The sequence below is a fragment of the Ooceraea biroi genome, chromosome 11 (assembly GCF_003672135.1).
Source record: "Ooceraea biroi isolate clonal line C1 chromosome 11, Obir_v5.4, whole genome shotgun sequence".
Lineage (NCBI taxonomy): Eukaryota > Metazoa > Arthropoda > Insecta > Hymenoptera > Formicidae > Ooceraea > Ooceraea biroi.
In genome coordinates this window covers 4415199-4442469 of record NC_039516.1, presented here as the reverse complement: position 1 = coordinate 4442469, position 27271 = coordinate 4415199, and the positions used below count along the sequence as shown (strand labels likewise).

General features: G+C 44.6%; 2 protein-coding genes and 1 long non-coding RNA gene across 4 annotated transcripts; 2 read left to right on the top strand and 1 right to left on the bottom strand.

The window, feature by feature from the left end:
- Window positions 1-196: 196 nt before the first annotated feature.
- LOC105282963 (titin homolog) lies at window positions 197-23624 on the top strand. Of its 2 annotated transcripts, none has more exons than XM_026973664.1 (20): window positions 197-274; window positions 2849-2938; window positions 3190-3594; window positions 4764-4964; window positions 5182-5409; window positions 5690-6147; window positions 6327-7627; window positions 8741-9030; window positions 9149-9244; window positions 9600-9746; window positions 10185-10544; window positions 10624-10807; window positions 12390-18391; window positions 19302-19499; window positions 19808-20086; window positions 20163-20252; window positions 20326-20482; window positions 20978-21308; window positions 21924-22092; window positions 23041-23624. In XM_026973664.1, the coding sequence occupies exons 1-20, from the start codon at window positions 269-271 to the stop codon at window positions 23068-23070; spliced, it is 11022 nt and encodes a 3673-aa protein (XP_026829465.1). In that variant the 5' UTR covers window positions 197-268; the 3' UTR covers window positions 23071-23624. The 2 variants fall into 2 exon arrangements, with proteins under 2 accessions (XP_026829465.1, XP_026829466.1); XM_026973665.1 differs by lacking the exon at window positions 23041-23624 and adding an exon at window positions 22153-22303.
- On the bottom strand, window positions 22650-25140 carry LOC105282960. The gene is made up of 3 exons (XM_011345317.3): window positions 24645-25140; window positions 23816-24454; window positions 22650-23107 (listed from the first exon to the last, which is right to left on the bottom strand). The coding sequence occupies exons 1-2, from the start codon at window positions 24731-24733 to the stop codon at window positions 23824-23826; spliced, it is 720 nt and encodes a 239-aa protein (XP_011343619.1). The 5' UTR covers window positions 24734-25140; the 3' UTR covers window positions 22650-23107; window positions 23816-23823.
- A 210-nt stretch (window positions 25141-25350) lies between these two features.
- LOC105282959 lies at window positions 25351-26205 on the top strand. The gene is made up of 2 exons (XR_894600.3): window positions 25351-25382; window positions 25472-26205. It is a non-coding gene; the product is annotated as an uncharacterized LOC105282959 (long non-coding RNA).
- The last annotated feature ends 1066 nt before the right edge of the window (window positions 26206-27271 follow it).

Here is a 27271-nt window from a genome sequence, read left to right as displayed (position 1 = left end):
CCGCCGAGACTTCTCGGACGACGCCAGTGATCTCTAAACGCGTGATCCGCACGACGCTCGCTCGGCATCGCGATATATTTACGCGAACGGGGAGACTCTCCGACGGGAACGGGGTGGCAGCGGTCCAGCGGTCGCGGCGTTACGGAAATAGATTTCGGCGGCGATGCAACGCGGCCGCCCGTCCGCTAAACCAGCACCGGGGCCCCAGTACTGTGCCGACCAGTCCCCGAGGAAAACCGGAAGAGCCACCCCGCCCGAGGTGTCCCACATGAACGTGAGTGCGATTTCCGTGTCCGGTGCAACCCCCGGTGCATCTTCCGCCGCGGTTCGACCCCTGGTGCACGCGCGACGGCTATTTGCAGCCTGCGCGACGGGAGGTATCACCCCGTGTGATGGTATTTCGGATCGACGAGCATTGGACCGCATCTGTCCTCTGCTTGATCACAGAAAAGGGAATCGCGCCGTTCATACGATAAAAAATTGACGAATCTGGGAATCTGGGATTTGTGATTGGATGATCTAGCAGATCGATCGTGGTTCCGCACGTTTCGGATGATTAGGGAATATTGCGGCATCGGCTATTTGCAGCTTGTAGTTTAAATGAGGATGTGAAAGAGGAGGGAGTATACGGGGGTCTAGCGAGTGCATTCGAGACATCAGTGCTTCGCCGAGTAATATCAATGATCGAGACGCTATTTGCGACACGGTCCATGACGGTGTCGTCACAGCCTCGCGCGGATACATGGATTATCTAAATCGGATCTCGCATGGTGCATCGACTCGGAGTGCGCACGGCGCGCCAGCGCGTGCGGAAAATACACGCAGGAATAACGCGTTTAACTTGGCTTGAGGGATACAATGCGGATTGCACGCGGCAGCTGGTGATTCTTTAACACGTTTTTCGACTTGAGAAATGAGACTGAAGGCACCATTTGATGCCGCACGGAGAACCCCGATGACGCAGCCGCGCACGTGTTGCGAGAGGCAACTACTAATATTTTCGTTCGTCCGCTTTTGTAAAAAATTTAGATGATCTTGTTACTTGCAAAAGATAGTTTAAAAATTTTTTATTATAACGAGATTCATTACAAAGTGAATATCTGCAAAAATTCTTTTACGAAGATCAGCGGAGGAATTTTTTCATCTTGAACCTTTGCAACGTGAAATTTATTTATTATATAGCGCCTGTCTAGCCACGTCTTCGCCTCGCAATTGCCAGTCTTGCAGCGTCGCGTTCGTGCAGTCATCTTCTTCATGCGGGTACCAGCGGCTAATGGAATAACGTAACAAAAGATAAAGCGGAACTCGTTTCTCACACTAGTACTACGCGGAAGGGGGTTACGCTGGTGAATTAGCGCGTATGCGTTATCTGCAACCTGTAACTCCGTGCTACGACTGTGACAGTCGTTTCCGGCTTAAGGTTTCCCTTATCGGATCACGCCTCGCCATTATCTAATTATCATCAGCTCCGCGACGTCGCACGTTCCCATGAGAAGTGTGACGAAGATATAAATCGAATCTTGAAATCGCACGTCGCGATTTTTCGAATTCTACATCGCTCTAAGCGCCAGTAAAATGCGAGACGCGTCCGAACGTAAAAGAAGTTCGCGGACCGAAATTCTCTTGGATAAACCAGAAGTTGGACGTTCTCCAACTCGCGCAGACGCATTCAGTCTCTACGAGAAATAGTTTTGCGATATACGCTCGGCTTTGCAGTTGTCTTCCTGCTTTTCTTGTCCTGTCACGCCACGAGACAGAATTGTGTAAGAACGGGCAGAAATGATTGCAAAGGAAACATTTTTTTTATTTGCAATGTACACATCTGTTTAGTTAATAATATTAAATTCTACTCTCTTTCATAATATTGCATCACGGCGATCTTAATAAGAAAGTTATAAATTGTAGTTGGCGCACACCCCTCGAATTCTGATGATTCAGTCGCGAGTCTTTCGCGAAATAGAAACGAAAGAAGTTCGCGCTGCAAGAAGAACACAAGAGTGAACGTTCTAAAGATACGTACGGCTCTAATTCAAGAAACTAATTCGCGTCTCACCACGTCCCTCAAGCGAAAACTCACTGTGTGGCTGCATTTGTACTTAATCGAATTCCTCGCCGAGTTATTGGGTGGATATAATTAAATCAATATGATACGATGGAAGGAAGTTCAGACAAGCGGAAATGAGAGAGACTCGTTATGAACAAGTCAATATCGGAATATTTTTGAGACCGATACATTTAGATCGTCTGCCCGCTGTTAATTACGTCCCGTCCGAAGACACGACCCGAAATATCGCGGAATAAAATTTGTATTCGTTACGGTACAAGCTCACGTGGGAGGAGAGACATCTTCGTCGGTGTCACCCACGCCGAAAAAAATACTGTCGCACGCCACGCGGGTCGGCTTTATTTCTAGACGCGGAACACGCTTTTTCTCGACCGCAGAAATAGATGCGGTCCGCCCCAGCTTCCGGCAAGGCGGATCGCCGTCTTGACGTCACGCTTTCTCGCGACGACGGCCACTTGAAAAAATCTCTCGATTAGACCACAATGACGTCGGAATTATTTAGGCCTCAGACGTGCGAACCTGAAGTGCGACGACATCAGTTTACACTTGGCACTCTTATGGCGGTTGACCACTGCCAAAATTCTTCTAGGCTTTGAGATTTTAGTATAGTAACTATGTTTACGAACAAATTTACGATGTTACTCACCGAAAACAGCGAGTGAGAAATATTATATTGAGTAATAGTTCCGTCGAAGATGCACCATGTTTTCGTGTATTTCTGAAACGAGTTACTATTATTGTTCCGAAAGAAACTATTAATAAAATTCTACTTTTATTTGGCAGAACCCGGGAGCTGAGAAATGGCGACCGATGGCCATCTCGAATCCGTCCACCAAGTTGCGGATAGCACGGTCTATGCCCCATTGGGTGATGGTAAGTTTTCTCTCTCTCGCTTTTTATATTTAAAAATTTAGTCATATTTTTACGTTTATTAATTATCAATTTACTTTCTTCTCTTTTTCTCTCTCTCTTATAATTATCGTAAATAAAATAAAAAGACTGACACAACATGTTTTGAAATAATGCATTTATGACGTTTTTTAACTAATTTCGCGATGTGCAGAAAAATTGATCAGTTTAAATACAATGTCAAAATCTGTGCACCATATGTTCCTTTGACACAGGCGCAGCAGCAACAGCGGGAAATGGATCAGCAGCAACGCCGGCCGCCGACACCCCCGAAAATCCCACCACCGTCGCTCTCCGGAGACTGTGGTGACCCCGATTACGAGATCATCGAGTTCCCGACCCGACCGCAAGCCCAGAGACCCCCGATCCAGGCGCACGTTGGTAAATGCGCCCTGTGCGGCACCGAGAACGTGTTCGCGCGATGCGACACGTGCAACGACAATTATTGCGAGGCCTGCGACGACATGAACCACAAGCACCCGAAACGGAGGGGCCACATTCGCCGAAGAATCCTGACCGATAACGCGACCAGGAGCAGACCACCCTTGCCGCCGAAGGGCGAGAACCTGCCGCATCCTCCGCCGGTGCCGCCGCCGCGAAGAAATCGCAAGACTACTCAGGTAGGCTGCGTTCTGGCCTGAAACCTTCGACTGCCTGTGAATCTCTCTTCCAGGCAATGATCGTCCAGTCGTCGATCACATGCTGTCGTCGACGTTCCCCAGCGTTCCACGCCCCAGGAACCGTTTCGTGATCGCTCGAGCTCGATGGAGACCACGCGGGTTGTGGCTAGCTTGGTGCTGCTTGGCGAACCAAACGCGTTGCGACGATCGCGAAGACGATCAGAATTGCCGAGTCTGAAACCTCGACTCCGTCGCGCCGAGTGCTCGCGCGAATCGGTTCGCTGACACACCCTCGATCTTCGCGAGACGTTATTGTTGGCTGGAACTTAAATGGTGTAGCTTTAGCTCGATACGTCACACCGAGGCGGCGGAGAGCGTTCCTGAGTACTGTCACTGCCCTCGCAAGCTTTCATTGGTCCCGTTGATGTTGTTCTGTCATCTAGATCTTATTCCTACGTGCAGATTTATTTGATTGTACACTCTTGTCGTTGTTTTCCAATACACCATGTTACCGCAAAACACTGATTGCCGTATTCACTGAATACCCGTTCTCTCTTCCAGTCTTGTCGTTGACGCGACGCCGCGGAAAAGACGAGTACAGCGCGTACCGACATCGCCGTGATGCCGAGCCGATTGTCTCGTAATCGGATCGTTTATCGCGGATTTCTGCGGAATGGTGAATATGGCAGATTACGGTGAACACGGTGAACACACGATCATTCTCGCGCGATCTTTTATTGGCGACGTGCCGCTCCGTACTTTCTGTACCGTTAACGTACAGGTATCCTGGCTTGTTTTCACACATTTCTTTTCAGCATACATTATGATGGACTATCCAGCTGCTTCAACCTGCCATAATGCGGAAAATAATTTAACGACGTGTGATTTACGAGATTTTTGTTCACATTATTTTTAAGCGCTGAAATTTTGATTGATCTATTTATATATACTTATTTATTTATTTATTTATTTTGTTACACTTATAATATTTTTTAGAAGAATCTGTTTCTAGAGGAATTTTATCGTCCATGCATATTTGTGATTCCTTCCTTTCCTCATTAATAATATCGCCATCATAGAATATCGCAAACAAACATCCACAATCTTTGCGATAACACTTTGAGTGTGGTTTCTTCTATCTATGATATATAATTAAGTTTCGCGCCTAGGCTAAATCGACGCTAGCCAAAGGATCTGCGCATCTCCCTTTGCTCGACAAGGTTGGGAGCTTGAATCGCAACTTTTCCAATGCAAAACCAGCGTCGTCGTCTGTATCGGACCCGAGCACGAGAGTGTCAAAATCTACGAGTACTTTAAACACATCGTCCAATGACGCAGGATCCGGAACCGATAAAATGTCCACTTTGCAGGTAAGGAATCGTATCGTACGACAGCGTTTATTTGTTCAAAGTGATCCTTACTTCCAGAAAAATTGAATAAAAAATCTTTCAAGTTTGTAAGATATATGGGGGTATATAAGATAATTTTTTCCTTCGTTTCATGCATCTTATTATATAATACAGTGAACGTATCTTTTTGTCGTATTCTGTATCTGTATGCAACTAAGGACTACTTGCAAATTTTCAGGAGAGATACAAGAAATATCAGGAGGCGATGAGAGCTCAAGATGCGAATAGACGGCGACATCCATCCTCTGATAGCTCGAGGGACAATGTCAGCGGAAGACCGCTCAGCGTAGGCAGTTCGAAACAGGCACCACCGCTTGCACCTCCGCCGCCACCCAGAACTATGATACAATCAGCCAGTGTTTGCGACTTGTCTGCTGCTCATATGTGGAATCCGGGAATGCATCAAGTATTTTTGCACATTCTTAATCAAGTCTACTTTCATCACTTTTCCTTTCATTACTTGTATTATTTTTCTATTTCTGACTTGTTCTGTATCATTTAGATATTTTAGATAATACTAAATTTGTTATTTTTTAAATATCTATCGTAAAAATCTGCATATAATTAGAGAAAGATTAAGTACATGATATACAATTATACTATTATAAAAAATAGTGGTTTTAATTATATCGTGATGGTCTTAGAATTAAAGATTCTAATATTTTTTATACATGAAATTATTTCAGGCGCAATCGATGGCACACCTAGGACCCGGTGGCATGCCGATGATGTGGTACCCATCGAACTCTTGGGACGTGTCGATGGGAGGCTCCACCATGAATCTGCATCATCCAAACATGTGGGGATATCCCATGGGCTATCCCTCGGCACAAATGCTGCCTTCGCATTATCCAGGATCTCTCTCCAGACCGCAAAGTCCAGCCAGGAGCGTAAAGTCTAGCAGACGATCGAGAGCACCGTCGCCGGCTCCCAGTCTGAAGTCCAGGAAGTCCTACGCTTCGCGGTCACGATCGAGAATATCGCCTGGATCACCATCGGATGCCAGTTCAGAAAATTCCGACGAGTCCGACGTGGACGACAGACTTTCGCGAGGATCTCGAAGTAGGCGCGGCAGCGTATCCAGAAACATACGGCAACGAAGCTATCACGACGACGACAGCAGAAGTCTCAGAAGTCGACGGGAGTAAGTGAAGAGACTAAGATAGAATAAAAATAACTCTTTTCATCTTTTTCTATAATTTGTGATTTACTTTTATTGATATTCTTTATAGGAACAATTGATTTTTTCTAATTCTATCTTAATGTTTTTTGCAAAAGAATTTTTTTGGTATTCATGATTATTCTCGATTGTTGATATTACAGAAGATTAATGTCCGAGGAGAGAATGCTGAGCGCCGAGGATCAATGGTCCGAGAGTCCGTCCAGCAAACGATACTCGACATCCTCGAGGAGCTACGACGAGTTTCAGAAGAACAATACTGTCGCTTCCGGTCAGCGTTCCAATCATGACGATCGTTCGATTGCGCGGATGGATTCCCGGCTGGATCGCGTTCAGAATGGAACATATCGCGATCGCCGAAGACGAAGCACCGATGACGAGTCTTCCGATCGCAGAATGAACGCGTCGAATCGAACACAAGTAACGAGTCAGTCCAATGATCATCTCGAGAAGGTGGAGAACGTATTGAGGAGGGCGTCGTCTCTGCGAAGGGACATAATGCTGGACGATCTGGAACGATCGTCCGCTCGTCGTGATTCTCGTAGATCGTCTTTTGAGAGCGATGGACAGATTAGGAGAACGCCTTCTCGTGATGCGGCATCTCCGAAAGGAACACCTGGAGAACGAGGACGCTTTCTGGAGAGGCAGTCTTCGCAAGGAGGACATTCGGAGAACAGAGATCGCGCGAGCAAAGACGAAGCTGAATTACGATCAAGGAGGGAACAACAGATCCACGATGCCCCGCGAGATCGTGAACCTTTCTCGAAAAGGGAATCCCTCCAACGAAGAGACCCTCTCGACGATCCAGATAGGCTCAAACGTAGCTCCGGCAGACCCTTCGACAGTCAGAGCCTCAGGAAAACACCTTCCAAAGAAATACCGATAAAAAGACGCGAGGACAGCGAGGATCATGATCTACCACGATCGATCAGTAATCTCCAACTCGCAGATCGCCAACGGTCGATCGAGAAGGATCAACGATTCAGGGATTCAGCGCGGACCACTAGCGATGTTCAGCAGAGAAGACAAGACAGCGCTGATACCAAGCAACTGCAGGCACGAAGTTCTCAATCTCAGGATGAGGATTCAAAGACAATGAAGACGGATAAGATCAAAGGCGCCAGTACGTCATCCGAGAAAATCGCGAGCAACGAGACAATGGAGTCGATGGAGATACCGAAGGAGGAGTGGGCCTGCGAGCACTGCACGTTCATCAACAAGATCAAGGATCGCATTTGCGTGGTCTGCTGCAAGACGCGGAGCAGTGCGCTGCCGCCAAGCACGTTGGACGACGATCAGACCGGTTCGATCGAGCCTCAAGCGATCAAGAAGGAAACATCGAGCGTCCTCGGCAATCCAAGTCCCGATCTCGAGAAGCGGACCAAACTGTTGAAGGTGTCCAACAGCGAGGAGAGTGGCGACAGCGGATCCGTCAGGAACAAAGGTAGACCGAGGCGCAAAATCAGCTTTTCCTTCGGTACCAAGTTGTCCAAGTGACGTATCCGATCCGTTGCCCTCGTGTCTACTCCCGTCCAGAAACGCGAACGAAAACTTGTGTTCTGTGCTTCTCTCCTCTTTCTCTGGGGTTCTTCTTCTTCCTTCTTTTTTCTTTTTTTTTACTCAAAACGGCGCGAGCCACACACAACTTGTGTTCTCCACCTTCGATGTATTCCCTTGGATGAATAATAAAGAGACATGAGAACTGTTTTTCATACTACGCTACACAACAGGACCAAATGCATAGTCGTATTTGAAATTCAGCCATCCACTGTTCATGTCTGAGGTGCTGTTATTATTCATTCAAGAGAGATGCGATGATTTTCAAGCACGAGCGTGCATTTGGCGTATGTTCCTTTGTTCCAAGGCAAACCATCGACGGAAATCACTGCCAAAGCGTTTGGCTCGATTGAAACGCGTCGGCGCGGCGGGAGATTTATTTAGTTTGATTAATGAAAGAATTACACGCAACAGTAAAATCCATACGGTTTTATTTATAGAATTTATGCTGTCCACTAAAATTTTACAATTTTTAATTCTGCAATATAGAATATTAATACAGTATTAAATCATTAATAATATCTTTGATTTAATAATTTTGTTGATAATAATTTTGTTTGTAGCGTACGCATATGTATGTAAATTATATAGTACAATCGAATAACGAGTTTTAAAAGACTAACTGTATATAACTTCTCGGAATCAGTAATTACAAAAGTAAATTACTTAAATTAAATTAAAATGAATTTCAATTATATAAATACACTAATTAAACACAGTATCTCATACAAAGAATATAAGTAAAATAATATTTTTATTCTTGCGCGTTAAACTTCATCGTCATTTTCATTTTGTACTTTTTATTTCTAAAATGAAATTACAAAAATGTACATATTCGAGTGACCTTGAAAATAATGGTATAAATGAGAAAATCTTGTCGAGGAGAAACTTAACAACACAACGATCAGTTAAGATTTATCTTTTCCAAATTACAATTACAATTATAAAGCAAAATGTAATTTCTTTGTATTAATATAACGAAATTTTGTGATATTTACAGATGTAACTCGAAAAGTCGATCCTCCCGTAGAAAATTCTGAAAGTACGATCGCAGCTGCAGTTATGCCTGCGAAAGAAGCGTCTTTGGAATCGACCAACGTGACATCATCGGCTAGTGAGGAATTGTCATCGGAGGCACCAGCTTCAACGTTAACTTCTTCCTCGACTGCGGATACCATCAAGGTAGATTCGAGCACGATGTCACGCGACGAAAAGCCTCGAGGAAAACTTTTGAAGAGTCATTCCGTATCTACGGGAACGTCTCCTCCGCCGCAGAGCATCTCAACTCAAGTAAGACTTCAAATAATTACTCACGATTGCAATTTTATAAGTGCAAATGCGATTATGCATGAAAAAAGACTAATCATGCTTGAAAGATTAATTTTATATAAGATGTACAATATTTTAGACCTACGACTATCTCCCTGCAAAAGGGACCCTCGGAAGGTCCGCGTCGGTGGCAACGTCAAAGAGTTACTTGTATTACGATGATAGCGACGGAGAGGTGAGCGAAAGGCAGTGATTACATTAAAATTAAATATTGAATTAAAACACAATTAAAATATATTTGACAATAATAATATTATTACTTTAAAATTACTTTAAAATACAATAAGGAATACAAAAGAAAACAGTAAATGGCCAGAAATAGTATTATACAAATAACGAATATCCGAGAATGATCAATAAGAGAGAGACCACCTGCATAAAGACTTAGAAGACTTGCTTGTGGATGTCACGAGTCACATCGATAGCGAAATATCGTCTGGAGGAATAAAGCGCCTGGTTTTCGCGTTGTAACAATCGACCGAGCTTTTCACGCGTTCCAGTAAAAAGACGAGACGGAGCGTCTGTTTCAGGAGCAGAGCAGGTTCACGAACAGCCCGGATCTGTATCCACGGGCATTCCAGGAACAGTATCTTCAGCAGCTGATGGCCGGGCAGAGGAGCAGGGAACGTACCAGGAGAAACTCCATCGACTCGTCCCATCTCTATTACCGTTCCAGGGTAAAACTCGCTTACGAACTGCGTCTCGCGGGTTTGCCGTGGCACACCTCGTCACCTTTAACCCGACCGCCGCAATAATTAGCCTCGGTGTGAACGTAGGCAGGATCTTATTTTTGATGTTTACTTTTTTAGCACTGCCAGACCGCTTAAATAGGCATTTTATTCGTTTACATGTTGTACGTATGTATGTATTACATGTGTATGTCACGCTTATCACGTAATGTACGTTTACAGCTGCAATTAGCGCCAGCATTAATCTAGACACGCACTTAACAGCGCACGACTAAAGATAATCCGTGACGGCGGAACCTCTGCGATTGTGACTAGCGATGTAGATTGCCATAAGTAACGCCATCCACGACTGATTATGCAATCTCGCGTCTTCGCTGCCAGTGAGACCACTCGATCGCCAACGGCAGATATGCTTCTGCATTTCAGGAGCCCAGTCAACCGAGGTATACGGAGGCAGGTCCCAGTTCCGGCCAGCAGGTTTCCACGTTGACGCGACAGGGACTTGAGATAGTGGAGCTCCTGCGAGAGGCCGAGAGGCAGGGATTTACGACCGACGATGTTCAGGTCGCGCTGGCACAGAGTGCACCGAATCCCATCGAGTGGCTGAAGACGCAGTGGCCGCATCTCGTGGAGACGGTGCAAGTCCTGGTGACTGCGCAGGGCAAGGAGATGAAGGAGAACAGCATCGGCGTCCTCTCGCCGGCCGAGGCGAGGGAGGCTTTACGATCGGTCAAAGGCGACATGTGGAAAGCTCTCGCGTTGGCTGTTCAACGCAGACAGCAGAAAGTATGTAGGAAACCAGCGTCGACCGATAGATATTGCCCCAATTAATATTGATTTGTTATTGAGTTGTTACTGTTTGTAGTGCCAGCAAATTATGGCGAAGGGTAATTTTACGCTCGAAGATGTTATCAGGGCGCTTGATAATAACGCCGGTGTCGAGGACGCCACTTTGCTCGAGCTGCAGAAGAATCAGCTCAAGCCCTTTTTAATGAGGATCTGGGGTCCTCCGGTCGGGGTGGAGAACGACGAGGCTGCACCGCATGGAGGTCAGTGAACGCTTTCGCTACCTCGGCTATTAAAGTGGTTTTGCAATAGTTTCCAATATTCTCTCAATATTGATCTATATATTGTGTGATATTAATTTATACAGCAAACATATCTTACATTTCTTTTTTTTATTTTCTAATATTAACTTTTAATTACAAAATTGTGCGTATATGTGCAATTTATAATTAGGAAAACTTAATTTTTCTTTATGTATTAGGGGTGTGATTTAGTTTTGAGGGTTTTTTTGCTCAAAAACGCATGTATTTAAATATGATAATGAATGAATACCTTAATCAAAATATTTTCCTTCGTTTTCTATAACTTTTTCCCATCTTTCTGGCAAGAGATCGATTCCACCACGATAAAATGACTCGTCTTTTCAGTTGATCCATTCGTCGACGAATTTTCGCACTTCTTCCAAATTATGAAAGTGTGTATCCTCTAAAGCGTGTTGCATCGACCGGAACAAATAATAATCGCATGGAGCAATGTCCGGAGAATACGCGGGGTGCGGTAAGACTTGCCATTCAAGCTCTAATAGTGTTTCTTTCACTGATAACGCAACGTCAGGTCGAGCGTTGTCACGAAGAAGAATCACTTTCCGTCGTTTACTCGCAATTGGTGCTCGTTTTTGGTCCACTGCTTGCTTCAACTTGTACAATTGGTGTCGATAACGATCAGCCGTGACAGTCTCATGCGGATTTAACAGCTCATAGTACACTATCCCACCAAATACAGAGCATTACTTTTGAACCGTGAATATTGCGTCTCGGAGTGGATGTTGATGGTTCGCCTGGATCCACCCGTGATTTTCTGCGTTTGGGATTATCAAAATAGATCCATTTTTCATCCCCAGTAACAATCCGAGACAAAAGACTCTTCTTTTTTTGCCTGGCGATCAACGAAATGCAAATGTTCAACCGGTTCGCAATGGCACTTTCCGATAATTCATGTCGAACCCATTTCCCTTCCTTCTGAATTTTTCCCATTTCATGTAAATGTTTGGTAACTGTTGTACGATCAACATTTAATGCTCTGGCAAGTTCTGAAGTGGATTGTGTTGGACTTTCGTTCAATAATGTTTGCAAATCTGCATTTTCAAGCTTTCTTGGTTGTCCCGAGCGTTCTTTGTCCTTCACATCAGTATCACCATTTTTAAAGCGTCTAAACCAGTATTCACACGTCTTAATTGATGGAGCAGAATCACCATAAGTTTCCACAAGAATTCTATAACTCTCAGTCGCAGTTTTGTTTTGATTAAAAAACAAAAGCAACGCATGTCGAAAATGCTGTTTCGGAAGTTGCATTTTTACGATGATATAAACACGACTGTTATTGCATCTATTGCCATAATGCTACTAAATGTCATGGATAATGTCAAGACTGTAAGAAACAACAGTTATCGGAAACAGCTATTGGAACAAACTGACACTACAGCCATCTGTTGCAAAACCCTCAAAACTAAATCACACTCCTAATACATACGAATTACATTTAATTTATATGAAACTTACACGATAATTCCTTATTCGAGGAAGTAGAAATAAAGATCATCGATCATACACCGGCTTTTTGTTGCAGACGCAGCGGGTGCGGTCGGTGGTGGGACGGGGGTTCTGATGGAACGAGCCCCTAATGTGTCCGATACAGAGGCGCGGAAGCAGGTAATGCCACCAATCGTTGATCATTTCGTCGCGTTGCAAGCCGACTTTCAAAAGCAACTGGCGGCCCTCAGAGAACTGACCGATAACTGGCGACACGAGAAAGATCCCCCGAACAAACTGGGTAATAATAAGTCTGATAATCTGTACGAACGCTCTGACGATGATAGTAGCACTGTTCTAATCGATGCAAATCTGGTCCCAAGGGCCGTACAACAAGCGCTCGACGTAGCGGAGCCGAGCGAGCTTGTCACGCGGCAGATACGAGCGAGCGTAGATTCGCGGGACTCATTGAACGTTACGAAGCCGTCCGAAGGCCTGGACCAAGTAGACGATGCCGCGTTGCCTACCGAAATCCCCGCGAACACGATCATCAACGATCTCACGAGAGAAAACGCGATAAACTCGCTCGCGCCCGAGCAGTCTTCAAAAAATGATAATGTCAACCATTCGATCGGAGATATGCTGACGACTGCTGGAGAACGAGTCATCGTACAATCGATTGTCGAATCTGATCTCCCGAAACCAGGAGAACGAAAGAGCGAGAACAACGAAAACGTCGAGGTGACGCAAACGCAGGCGAGGAAAAATAAAATGCACGATGATACCGTGACAACACCGATCGATGAGACTGCAGCAGCGCAAGAGATCATCCAGAACTCACCACCACCGAAGGCACCTGAAAGATCATCGCTGAATAATGGCAAGAGTGAAGTATCCTTGTCGCACGGAAGTTCTGTGCTCGACACAGCGAACGCGGAACCAGGTCGATCCTCTCCAGTTGGGCCGGAAACTTCGAGTACTCCTGGATTACCTAATATAGCGGAACGACGAGCACGGACTGCCGCGACGGGGAACAACGGGTCGCTCGTCGAAGTTGGGAAGTCCGCGGAATTGAGCGAGGCTCTTCAGGGCTCGAGTGCTTCGCGACGGACCGATATATCGGAGCAGCAAGGGCCGTCGCGGCACGAGTCTTCGATCGTCGACGTGTCGGATGTGACGCGGGAAACTCACGAGAAGGATGTTCCTGCACAGACGCCGTCCGATCAGCTTCCTCCGGCAGAAATCCCCAGGCAGAACGACGAGCCGCGCGTCGTAGCGGTGGAGGCTCTGCTAACCGCCGTGAAATCGCTGCCCGAGCAATTCCTGACGCCCTTCATAACAGCGATGCAAATGCTGTCACCCATCAGACCGGAGGAGAATGACGCCAGCGCGAGTCCCAACGTCCAGCTGATGAACCGACTGAACGCTTTACGCAGCATGGAAGCCGAGGCTGAAACGCTCCGAGAGACGAAGAACGTCGACGCTGCGCAACGGTCTGCGATTACGAACGTTATATCTCGCAACGACGAAGAGAAGCCCGTTTCCGGAACGGTACTTGATGAAACTGTTGGATCGCGGTCACTTCCGGAGAAGAACGTGAATCCTCGCGAGAGCGGTCCGGAGAAGTCGAGTAGCGGCAAGAGCATCGGCAAGGGGATCGTCGGAGCCAAGATTTCGGACTCCCGGATGGCGAGGACCCGATCGAGCGTTCCGGATATTAAGCAACAGCATCGGGATGTCAGATCGGTACGTACTGATTCGAACGAGCCTAACATCCCGCGGACCAACGCAGCCGCGGATCTGACGTCCTCGGACTTCGAGTTAACGGATGGAGGTGTTCCTACCGATGCCGAAGAAACGCTGACGAACGAAGCGGCAGCATCGCGCGTCGAAGTAGCGCAACCAACTGCTGAAGCGTCAGACGCCACACAGGAAGCACACGTGCGTAAGAATTCTTTAGAGATAGTCGACACGCCTAGGAAAAACGATAATCAAGAGGGATCCAAAGGCGAAGCCGTGGCGGTAGGATCAATTGAAGAAACGCCATCAGGTGAATCATCCAGCTCCCACGCGCGATCGTCAGCGTTGACGTCTACAACGCATGATCGGTCCATCATTCTGAAACCTGTCGAGCTTGCAGTCGCACCTAGCAACACACTGACCAACGTGTCATCATTGTCAAAGGAAGCGAGGAACTCTTCCGCGCACAATGAGCAGCTTCCCGCTGATGCCATTATCAAAAGCATCGAGCCGATTCTGAATAGCGATTCAGAATCGCGAGATAAAACTTCATCTGACCCAATAAGCGATTCTAACGCGGAGAATGCTGTTTCACCAATGCAATTGATAACAGCGGCCAACGTCTCGCAAGAGAACCTAATCACTCATGAACCAATCGCTGATCATTCGCCTGAAATAGTAACGAACGCAACTAACGCAAAATCCACAAACGGAGCAGATATTAACAAGCCGAACGAGCAAAGCTCGAACGATTCGTCTCGCGTAGGTGTCACGTCGATTTCATCAACTCCTTCAGCCTCATCATTCGCAAACACTCCCGTACGCTCCAGCGACGTTAAATCGCCGTCCGCCGAAGTGCCCGATAATCCCGAAACGACATCGCGTCGTCACGATAAAAGTGATACAAAGCCGATTGTACCGAGAGATGCGGTGCACGTTTCGGAAAAAGTGGAGCAGACAATTTTGGTCGCATATCGCACGCCCGCGAGCGACGATAAAAATGAAAGCACGTTGAAAGAAAACGTGCCCGTTGAGCCAAGCGCGACCGACGATTTGCCCATTACTCAATTACAAACCCATGAAAGTATCGTATCGCCGTTAACGGACTCGCACGCTCCAGCTGCGACGAATTTAAACGACTCGCGCGATCAGGAAGGGGAGACCGCGTTTTCCATCCCGATGGGAAAATTTGACGGTTCAGCGAGCAAGCGGACGTCGGACGCGCCGTCTTTAAAGAATCCAAATGACGATTCGCGTCGCGATAAACTGTCCGCTTCAATTAATCACGAAATAATTAAACTTGCGCGCGATCGCGAAACGGAAACGAAAATGACGCCACCCCCGCCCACACGTGATATCGAAGTCGATATCAGTCCCGAAGATACTTCACGTGCTGAAATATCAAATAGCTCGAACGATCCTGCATCCTCAGAAGACATTAAAATTTCAGAGAATAGCAAAGTAGAATTTGTTAATGTCTCCAATACTGTGAGGTCCGTTGTACATGAAAATTCTATTGCAGGTACTAACAAGCACTGCGACGTGAATGTACCCGATCAATCGTGCGAATTAACGGATACCAATAATAATCCGCCGGATAGCAGCTTATCCACCGTACAATCGAATTCCCTCACCTCGAATCCGAACGAAAGCGTCTCGCATGTTAGCGAAAGCGAAAAGCTTTTTCGATCTGAGGACGCGAAAGAAACTGCACAGATGTCAAATTCTACAACAAAAAGCATCTTACAAGCGCTTAAAAATTTTAATATATTCTTCACGTCGCAAACTGAAAAGAAAAATGTTTCATCAATCGGCAAAGACACGGATCCTATTACCGCGAATATCGGCGACATGACGCCCGGAATATCTGATACCTTTGAAATAAAAATATCGGAATCGCCCCTAATGACGGTAAATGATTGCGCGCCGATAAAGAACGTCGCCGCGAATGTCGAACGCGAAACGAATCAAATCGGAGATATTAATACAATCAGCATAGAAAAAACGCAAGACATCGATTCGCCCGGAAACCAGATTTCAGCGATCGTGCGTAACGAACCGGTTGAACCACCGTTGAAATTGCCGAATAACGAGTCGATAGAGAACGATACGAGACAAATAAACCAACCGCGCAAAAATATAATCGCGAAACCCGTCGTAAAACACCGATCCAGATCGCCTGTTAAAAAGATCGTCCGAAGGAGATCTCCCGTTAAAGTAATAAGAAAATCAACTAGTATACCGGCAAAAAATCTAGCGCAGAAAAGTACAAGTCCGAATAATACAACCGTCACGAAAGCCAAAGCAACGGCCAGCGAAATTACGAAAAAATCGGGTCGAGCAATATCGAACAATGAATCGCGAATTAAAGAACCAGTAAAGTTCACATGTGCCGCAAATGACAGAACAAACAATAAAAACAAATTAAATGCCAAAGTAACAGACAAATTTACTAAACAATCGTTAGGCATCACCAGTGTGCAGAAAATCGAAGGTCTCAAAATAAATAATCATAAAAATGTTTCCACGTTTGGCGCAAAAATTATATTAAAAATTGATAACGCGTCTAATCGTGAACAAGAAGTTAAACCGTTTATTACCAAAAACTGTAATCGTAGTATTTCGAAAAATCCCGAAAATAGCAAAATTGAACAGTCTAGAAATAAAATAACTGAAAATACCCCAAATAAAAAATCAGATAATCAGAAAAATACTAAAATGGAAGAATCGGATAAAACAGAAATTGAAACAGCCATAGGTCATAATACTGAAATTTCGAAAGATAATAAAATATTAACCAAAACATCCTTAATAGAGAGAAATAAAGAGCTCAAAACATTTTTACCATCAAAAATACCCGTTTTAGTGCACCGGAAAGTTGCGCAATCGACGGATATTATTCCACCAAATTCTTGCAAAATAAATTTAAACAATTCGTTATCAACAAAAAGTAAATCAACTAAATTGCCAGTAGCGTCAGCGATTCCAAAATTAACGTCAAAGATCCAAGAAAAAATTAGCTCCAAATCAAATTCGTTGAGTGTACGAAAAATTGACTTCGAAAATAATGCAAAGGTGAATCGAATTAGATCCGTAGATAACGTCAAAACAATTGCAATTACCGAAAATATGAGAGACCAGCAAATTTTGAAAGAAGATCATGCTGAAGAGACTATCAAAAGGCAGGAAGAAACCGAGGAGCTTTCGAAAGTTGAGTCAACGGAATCGGAATCGACGCTAAACGAAAATTTGCAGGCGCCGAATTCGACGCACGACGATCCATCCGCGAATTTTGGCAAACAATTGGAAATCGAAAACGCGCTCGAGGAAAGCTCGGACACTCCCAGTTCCGATTCCGAATATTCCGAGGTGAGTGAAGACACGGGAACGGCGAAGTGTCTTTCTGATCATAATTCGGAATGCAATTCCGTCGAAGAGCTCACGGACGCAGAATTGTTGTTGGAGAAAACGCTGAATGAGATAAGGTCCGAAATATCGGAGTCCGAAGAAGACCATCACCGTAGCGAGTCCGAAGAAAGCGAGGATGTCACTTACTCGTATGAAACAGAAAGCCACGATCATTCCGTATCGTCCGAAGATTCGATGGATGAGAAACGGGCAACTGCGTCGTGCGAGCTCGAAGATTCGGCGGAGGAAGATACGTACGAGGAACTATCCGAAGAAGAGCAAACAAGCGAACAATCCGAAATTTCGGAGCAACTCGATGCCGCTGATAAAGAAACCGATGTAACTCGTGACAAAACGAGCGATACCGAAGCAACCTTGAACAGAACGGAAAGCAATCCTGAAATCGCGCAAGAAGATGAAATAGATGATTCGAAACCTTCGGAGGAAGCTAAATTAGCAAATCAGCCGGAAATGATCGCGGAAACCAATGAAAGGACATTAGAAGTTCCTCGGAAGCCTGTAACCTCGGATTCTGATACCGTTGTGACAGATCCAGCGATAATGTCTTCAACAAAGTCCGAGCAGAGCGCAGGATCCGAGGAAGGCGCTCAATCAAGAGCGAACGACTCAAAGAAGAACGAGATGAAACCTGAGGATGCAAACGAAATCAAAGGAAAGGATCAAACGACGGCGCAGAACAACGCGATGAAGCCGAGCTTGAAAGTTACGAGCGCTAAAAGTGCGAAGGTAGGCCGAAGGGCGAGTACGGGAAGTAAAGAGGTCAAAGTCGAGAGGGACGACCCGTTAAAGGGGGTGGATCGGGCGAGAGCGCCCAAGAAACGATTTTCCCTCGTAGCCAGTTGCATCCGTCGGTTCGAGGGCGAGGAAAATACCGAGAGGGTGGCAAGCATCGAGCGCAAGAGACAAGGATCTCCCAAAACGGAGCGGGAGGTCAGTAGACGCCAGAGAGTTGCCAAGTGACATGATCCCTTGTAGACGCGTCATTTGCCAAAAACGCAATCTTCGCGAACGCACGAGTTGCCAAGAACCGACCTTCCCTAGCGCGTTGGCGAGCCAATGTCTACAAACCGCTCGAAATGCCACGAGACCGGTGGGAAACGTAATGTTCGAACGTGACGAACGGATGTTCCTTAATACCTTAACAGCATTAATCATTAAAAATTTAGGACACGTTAAGGCCTTTTACGAACGATTAGTGTGACTAATGAGGAGGTAAGTATTGCATCATGACTAACTAAATATGAGGTGAAATTATACTGGAGGTGAATCCCTGTTTTAAGTGTGAAGTATTTGGACATCCTATATATGTATAGGCAGTTACAAATCAGTCACTTTATGTTAAGCTACATAATTTCACATATCCCTCGTGAATGTGTAAAGAAAACCGAGCTCGTTTCTAGACGTTGGCGCGGTCCAACTCTTCTAATGCATGATAGAGATATGAACCTCCTTATCCTCAAAATATTATTAGCCATTAAATCAATTTCTAATCATCGAGTAGCGTCGATGCTCTAATGATTGATTCAATAGTATAAGTTAATTATTCTTACTCGATAATCTTCGAGGATTAGATAACGTCGAATAACCGGAAAGAAAGAGAAGGTTTATAATCTCATTTTTAAAAAGTTTACATCTCTGTACCCGAGATGTAAAATTAGACGTATAGACTCATAAGTATTCCATGTTCGCACTGACAGATGAATCAGTGATCGACGAAAATCCGAAGTTTCTCATCTTTGATCGAATTTCACTGATGAAACTAGGAGATCCTCTTTTTAGACAATATCTCGTAATTATACGCGTCGATGTTGGAGTAATATTATGTTCGTCACGTGTGCAGAGGATAGCGCGTCGTCTCTTGGCGGAGGGTCGAGCGGCGAATTACGATGAGGCCGAGGTAGCCGCTAGTTTGCTGGCTCTCAAGTTCGGAGACGCTGAAGCACTTCAGGCCGCAAAAGAGTGTTCCAGCGTGGAAGCGGCGCTTGCCTTCCTGCAACAGGAGTGCGAGTTATGTACCGGTCGTTTCGCAATGAGTCAAGTGAGTGTCCGATTGTCGCCGAAAGAGGAAAAATTAAAAAATCTCTGAAAAGTTCACAAGTTTTTGCTTAGTTATGAGAAAAGAAACCACGGCTTTCGATGAACTTTTTCGTCAGAATAGTATCCTCTGGGATAATTAATAATCTACTTTTTAACTTACGAGAACGCTTATTCATAATATTCTTTTTATTTCATTCCTACTTGTATTTGACCAGTTATTTTGCCAATTATTTTGCATAAAAATTATTGATGGACCAAGCCGTGCAATAATCTGAATTGGTGAATTCGACGATATTTTATGAACTTTAGATGGTGTCTATGCTGAAGTGCGTGCATCGCTGCTGCAACGAATGTGCCAAGAATTACTTCACTATCCAGATCAGCGACAGAAACATCACGGACGCCGTATGCCCATATTGCAAGGAGCCTAATCTCAAGGATGCGAGCGAGGACGAGGTACTCGAATATTTCAGCAACTTGGACATTCAATTAAAAACCCTGCTGGATCCGCCGATCCACGAGCTCTTCCAGAGGAAGCTGCGAGATCGGACCCTGATGCAAGATCCGAATTTTAAATGGTGCATTCAGGTAACGATAATCGTTGTGTAATTGCGATCTTTCAACTGAGAACACTACGAAAGGAATAATGTATTGTATTTTTTAGTGTTCAAGTGGATTTTACGCTGATCCCGATCAGAAGCGTTTAATCTGCCCCGATTGTCGATCTGTTACTTGCGCCTTTTGTCGAAAGCCGGTACGTGAGACATCGAATTTATGTTGAACAAGTAATCATTTATATTCTAATTACATCTCGTCTTTCTTTGCAGTGGGAGAAGCAGCACGAAGGAATTTCATGTGAAAAGTTTGCCGCATGGAAAGATGAAAACGATCCCGACAATCAAGCCGCGGGTTTGGCCAAGCATCTGGCTGATAATGGCATCGACTGCCCTAAGTGCAAGTTCCGTTACTCTCTGTCCCGAGGAGGTAATAATAGAGTGTCTCTCTTTCCGACTTTTCTGCATACACAATTTGATGTATGTGATCATTGCACTTCTCTGTTATAATTTTCAAACTTTTACCTCGTGAAAACTTTTCACCAAAATAGTATTTTCTAGAGCAATTAATAATCTATTTTTTAAATTGCGAGAACGCTTATTGATAATATTCTTCCTTTTCTGCACCATATTCAATATAATTTTTAAGTAAAATCGTTATTAAATAAAGATCGCAGGCTCGAATTAAAAAATAACGCGTGCAGTTATCAGTGCAATTATCAACACAAAAATAATGCAGGAGAGATTGAGTGAATGATTCCGAATATTAATTTTACGTTTTAATATCGTGTTGCTTTCACTGAATCTCGAATATGAATCGAATGTGCGAAGAGATATTTTTTCTTTATGTATTATTCGATATGCATATCACACAGACACAAATATTTTTCGAGGTCCACTAAAAGAAGTTCATGAATTTTCATAGGTTGCATGCATTTCACGTGCAGCCAGTGTAAATATGAGTTTTGCTGTGGTTGCGGCAAGGCCTTCATGATGGGGGCAAAGTGCACGGTTAGCCCTTATTGCGCCAAGCTGGGCCTGCACGCCCATCACCCGCGCAATTGCCTGTTCTATCTTCGTGACAAGGAACCCGCGCAGCTGCAGCAATTACTGCGAGAAAATGGCATTGATTACGACACCAAGGGCCCGATCAGAGAACGCAAGTGCAAAGTGCAACTGCAGAAGGAGACGCCGACCGGGGTTGTGGACACAGTGTGCAATTCCGATGTCGTCGAGGGCCACGCCGGTCTGTGCAGGTAAGATTCACGCAATACATTCGCGGTACCAAAACCTTACTTGTAATTATGATAAATTTATAATATAAATTAATAATTTGTAAATCTAAAAAATCGTTTTGAGAAAATTAAAAGGCAATATCGTTTTTGTAGAAAGATGAAAGTATTTCCGTACAGCACAGAAGCTTCCAACAATAACGCTATTGCAAGTTTCTGTACTATATGAGCCGTTTCCGTTTTTCGTTACCATAAATTATAAATATTATTTATGTCACTTGGAATTCTTAAAACTTTTTGACTAGTATAACAAGATATTAAAGTATCCTTCTCTTTTTACAAATAAGTCAAGCTCGTCTATCGGAAAACAGCCACGTGTGTAATATTAAGTTACCTCAGTAATTCCGCAAAATCAAAATCGATTCCCTTGCTTCGCGAAAGGGAATCTCGAGCGATACATTCGCGGCGCGTTCACTGAGCTGCGACGCTTAGAATTTCGCTCACGTGCACGCCTATTGGCGAGGTCGCTCCCAATTTCGAAGCGATTCCGGGTGTTCTCGAAGGCGATCTCGAGCAACGGAGCCCGTCCACCCGTCCCAAGTCAGATCGCTAACGAGAGATCCTCCGTGTATCCGCCAGGATTCATTACATCGAGTATCTAGTACGAAAGATCCGCGTGACGCAGCTGGAACCGCTGTCCTTGCTAAACGTGGACGATCTCGAAACGTGCACACGGCGCGCCGGACTGAAACTACCCCCTAATTGGTACGGGCGCGACCCGGAGCATTACAGGAACGACCTGGTCGAGGTAAAGGCGTGAGGGTGGCCGCATGAGCCTGACTAAAATCTGGGTGCTTTTCCCCCGCAGGCAGCACTACATTGAGTACTTGGCGGGCCTGGTGCTCAAGGGCAAGTTGGACCCTGTGATGATCTTTGACTTGAACGACGCCAAGCAAGAGCTGCGCCGACGGGGAAAAGTTCCCCCTGCGAAGGACCAGGAAATGTCCGAGCGGGATTATCTCGAGGCGTGCATTCAGGTGACTAACACGATTCCTCCTCCTCTCTTCTTCTTCTTCTTCTTCGCTGGCCGCCACCTCGTTCTTCACCGGTTCTCTCGATCGTTCTCTTCTCTTCGCTGCTCTCCTGCCGCGACCCACTGACCGTATTAACAGCAGTTGCATGAAAGTAGAATTCCTGCGTGCACGAGACTTTCCAGCCGAAAACCGTAAAAGTGAATAGATTGCCGCGTGAGTGACACCGTCGAGCGGCCGCACCTACGTTTGTATGCCAATGTCTCGGAATATTATTATCGCATGCTTTGCATGCTTTACCGTGCAGCCGATTTGGGAAAAAAATAGAAAGCACTAACGATTTCTATATAACATTTATTATAAATTCGTCAGAATTAGACATAACTGGTTTGCAAAAATGGCTTATGAATTCCTGATATTTAATGTATCAATGATAGTAATTCTGAGTTGAAATCAAAATTTAAAATCTATTCTATTGGATTCTGCTCGTGTGCGCTGTTGAGGACCGAAATAAAGATTTAGCGCTCGGCGTTATCCCGACATCGTAGATTCGCGCGGTCGTTCGCCGAGTCTCTCCGCGTAAATAACGATTCTCCCATCCTCTGTGAGTTGACTTTTTTATGCGCATATCGAAGTGAATAAGGTGTACGAGTGTAGTATGTGCCGCGGGAATGCATTAAAATTCTGTAACTTCGGTGTGCATAAAGCATGCTCCGTTGTTGCAGGTCGTAAAGCAGCAGATTCCACTGGAGTGACCGCGGAGGAGTGTCTCGAAGAAAAAGACGCGTGCACCTGAAGCCATTAAGTGATAGAGCGTATTATATAGTATTTATTTTACTTGTATGAATCGCGTAAGCTACACATAAGTGAAAATAATGTAGGACCACGTACACACACATATATATATGGAACAAGCAATGCAACACGGTATTATCTCTCCGAACCGTCAAAATTGATCTTTTTTATATAAGTTTTATACGTAAATTCAGGGTTTTATTCACGATTGAGATATCGCGAGAAGGAATAATGTTCATTTCAATGTGTTCTACTTGTTAACGCAACCAAAGATCTACTATAATCGAGTTTTCTTTAATAATGGATGAAATAATTATCAGTAGGGAACATATTATAATTAATGTTTGAAAATGTGTATTTATTTCTGCTTTATATAACAGTTTTTTCAAGAAATAGATGATTTTAATCAAGAAAACTATTGTATTAATGAATATCTGCTTCTCCATCTTTTTAGGTGCTATAAAAAAGCAAGAATTTAGATTCAGGAGTTATCAATTAAACATGAAATAAAGGACTGGCTTTAACGTAAAAAGTACGACCTTAAATTTTCAAATCTGAAATTATCATTTACATTTTTATGAAGCATTTTGCTTTATTTTCAATAATTTATTAAAAACTATCACTGTGTATATTGTTGTAGAAATATTTACGACGTATGTATGCCTATACATCTATCAAATTAGAAAGTCGATAATTTAATTCTACCTTTATTTTCATTTTAATTCTGCTAGAAAACTGTGTAAGCTACTCCTTTTCTTAGGCGTAGTCGTACTATGTTCTACGATTTGCTTTAATCGCTGTATATTCAATTTCTTAGATTTATTCGTGATAGTAGGTAACGTTTTGTTTACTTTAGGTGCGATTACAGGTATTTTCGTAGATGTTTTATCATCATCTTTCTTGTTCAATTGTGGTTCGGGTGTAGAAATTGGAATTTTTAAACCAGCAAATTTGTCTTTAGATTTCTTCTTCTTCTTCTTCTTACTACTACTTTGTACTGTATTTGCCTCAGAATCATTCAATCTGGGTGGTTTCAGTCGGGTTTTCTTTTCAAATGGCAGCTCCGTCTTCTTCGAGCAAAAGGAACACTTAATAACCAATTTGTTCTTTTCATTTTTTATAGATTTCTTTGCCAGAGAGGCACAGACTTTCGGAGTCTCTCCGTCATTTTCATTCATGCGCCGCACAATCTTCTTCACCGATTTAGACATCTTTCTACCATGTGCTATTCGGACTTGATGATCCACGGTGCTCCACAGTGAGCCGCAATGTGGACACATGACTGATGGTCCAAAATTTTGTTTTGGTAATTCTACAACTCTGCTGAGGTTTCTGCATTTTTTCCTGCAAATTAAAGTATTTTATATATATATATATATATATATATATATACACACACACACTATCAGTACTTTCCTATTAACTAAAACAAATATCTTTAATGTTTAATATTATAAAATAATCCAGTAACTGTTACATTAAACAATATATATATATAACATATAAAAAAGGAGCGAAAGGAATAAGGGATTACATGTAACACGTTTGTAGTTCTGCGGTCAGTGGAGTCTTCAGCTTCGTCATGAATTGATTGACATTCCACAGATGTTTAACAGTTTCCATGATAATTGTTATAAAATGATCAACCGTTTTCCATGCACGTTACAAAAGCACACGTGCCGATTATTTGTCTCACAATTCTGCAAAACTATTACTACGCGCGATTCACCGCGAATTTTCCCTGATAAAACCACAGCAACAAAATTATGGGGAAACAACACGTGCGCGCACGTATATTCCACTGTCTCGAAAACGCACTATCTCGTCGATCCCTGCATCAACGCGTCCGCGGATGAGTCATACGGATTCAATTTGAATTGGGTCAATCCCGACACGTAATCCTTCCTTTGTGCCTCGCCCTTTTCAAAACTCACGCGAATGTCATAACCAATCTCGTTATACACCACCCTCGCATCACTCGCGTCGCAAACGCAGCTACCATCCGCGCGCACTGCCGCCAACACGAGAAGAAAACGAGAACCCTTGTGACGTTCCGAAAAGCATTCAATGGAGGCTCAATGGCAGATCTAGGGACATTTCCTTCAGCTACAGCTGTTCGATAATCTAGTACAATTCTCGCTCTCCTTTCTCCCACTAAAGGTGCCTTTTCATGCAGCGAATTTTTCGCTGCGAATGATTTTTAGCGAGTGGCGAATAATTCGCCACGAATAGTTTGTGATCGTCACATCTGTATGGTTGCATGTCAACAATAGTAAGAAAATATTATACATAGTTGTTTTGAAATGCTTTTAAATATTATATCTATATTTAACAAATATAGATTAAATTATTACTTTGTAGGAAAATCTTGAAATCTTTGTAATGGACGACGAGTCGGTTATAAACTGGACTTGGTATAACCACCAACTGCAGTGGTTATTGCATATGTACAATATGTACAATAAGCAAATTATTATTATATTGTACAGAAAAGAAAAGCTGCTGCAGTTGCAGCTACACTTTTACATTTGAGAAAAAGTGGAAAAAAAAGATATTGTAAAAAGAAATATTGGATAGAACCCAGTTTTCAAGAAAGGAAAGTGCATGGATTCTTTCATGCTGTGCTACCTAAACTCGTTTTAGAAGATTTGAGATTTAATAATTACATACGCATGTCTGCAACTCAATTTGAAAAGTTAACATTCTTAGTTGGAGCAGACATATTCGCTCCTTGCGAATATTCGCTACAAGCTGAAACTTTTCAGCGAACAGCGATTACTCGCTAGCGAACAGCGAATGATCACGTGACCTTCATTCGCGGCGATTATTTCGCTGCATGAAACGGCACCTTCATGGTATACCATGGAAACACTGCTAGATATCACCACGGCCTCATGTTAAAATCGAGGTAATAGTACGACTCGACAGCAAAACGTTCGCAACTCTATTTTCACCAATTTTCAACAATTTTCAATAAATAGTATTGTTCAACGACGAGATGGACTTTCGAATACAACTCAACAGCGACTCGAGAAAGCTTATTATATAATATATAATTATAAATATTATAACAATATTAGAAAGCTTATGAAAAATAAAAGTGATTAAAATGTTCAATAAATGAAACAAATTTTTCATTAGTACGAAAAATTAGTATTAAAAGTAAGTTTTTTTTATTTATCCCACCAACCAAACCGCTCACAAAGAGTCCTGGAACTAAAAGGCGCATTACGTCAGGACTCTCCGCCGGTTCCACGCTCCCGGCTAAAAAGGGTGATTTTGTACGACCTACGTCCCCCTGTGGGCTACGTCCCCTGCCCCCAGGAGGTTCGGCCACCACCCCCGCCCACCCGGACTGCGCTCGTCCAAAATGCCGTGCATCCTTATCGAGACCGGGCAGAATGCTCCACGGGTGGGTCATGCTGCCGAGTCGGTGACACTAAAACCGCGCCCGAGGATGGAAGGGTAGGAGACCCGCGGGTCCGAGGGCCCCGGCGGGAGGAAGGGAAGGAGGTCCGCACGGGTCCGAGAGCCCCGGTGGGAGGAAGGGAAGGAGGCCCGTGCGGGTACGAGGGCCCCGGCGGGAGGAAGGGAAGGAGGCCCGCGCGGGTACGAGGGCCTCGGCGGGAGGAAGGGAAGGAGGCCCGCGCGGGTACGAGGGCCCCGGCGGGAGGAAGGGAAGGAGGCCCGCGGGTCCGAGGGCCCTGGCGGGAGGAAGGGAAGGGGGCCCGCGCGGGTACGAGGGCCCCGGCGAAAGGAAGGGTAGGGAGCCCGCGGGTCAGCGCCTCGCGGAAGGAAGGGTAGGGAACCCGCGGGGGGAGGGGAAGGGAGCCCGCGGGTCAGCACCCACGCGGGGGGATGGGAAGGGAGTCCGCGGGTCAGCACCGCCGCGGGGGGAGGGGAAGGGAGCCCGCGGGTCAGCACAGCCGCGGGGGGAGGGGAAGAGAGCCCGCGGGTCAGCACCGCCGCGGGGGAGGGGATGGGAGCCCGCGGGTCAGCACCCACGCGGGGGGAGGGGAAGGGAGAAAGAAAAAGAGAAAAGTATATGTGAAACTCATGTATGTATGTAAATACAAGATACAATGTATGTATAGGTACAAGATTTTCACATATACTTTTCTCTTTTATTACGCTTCTAAAGTCACTTCTAAAAGCTTCATT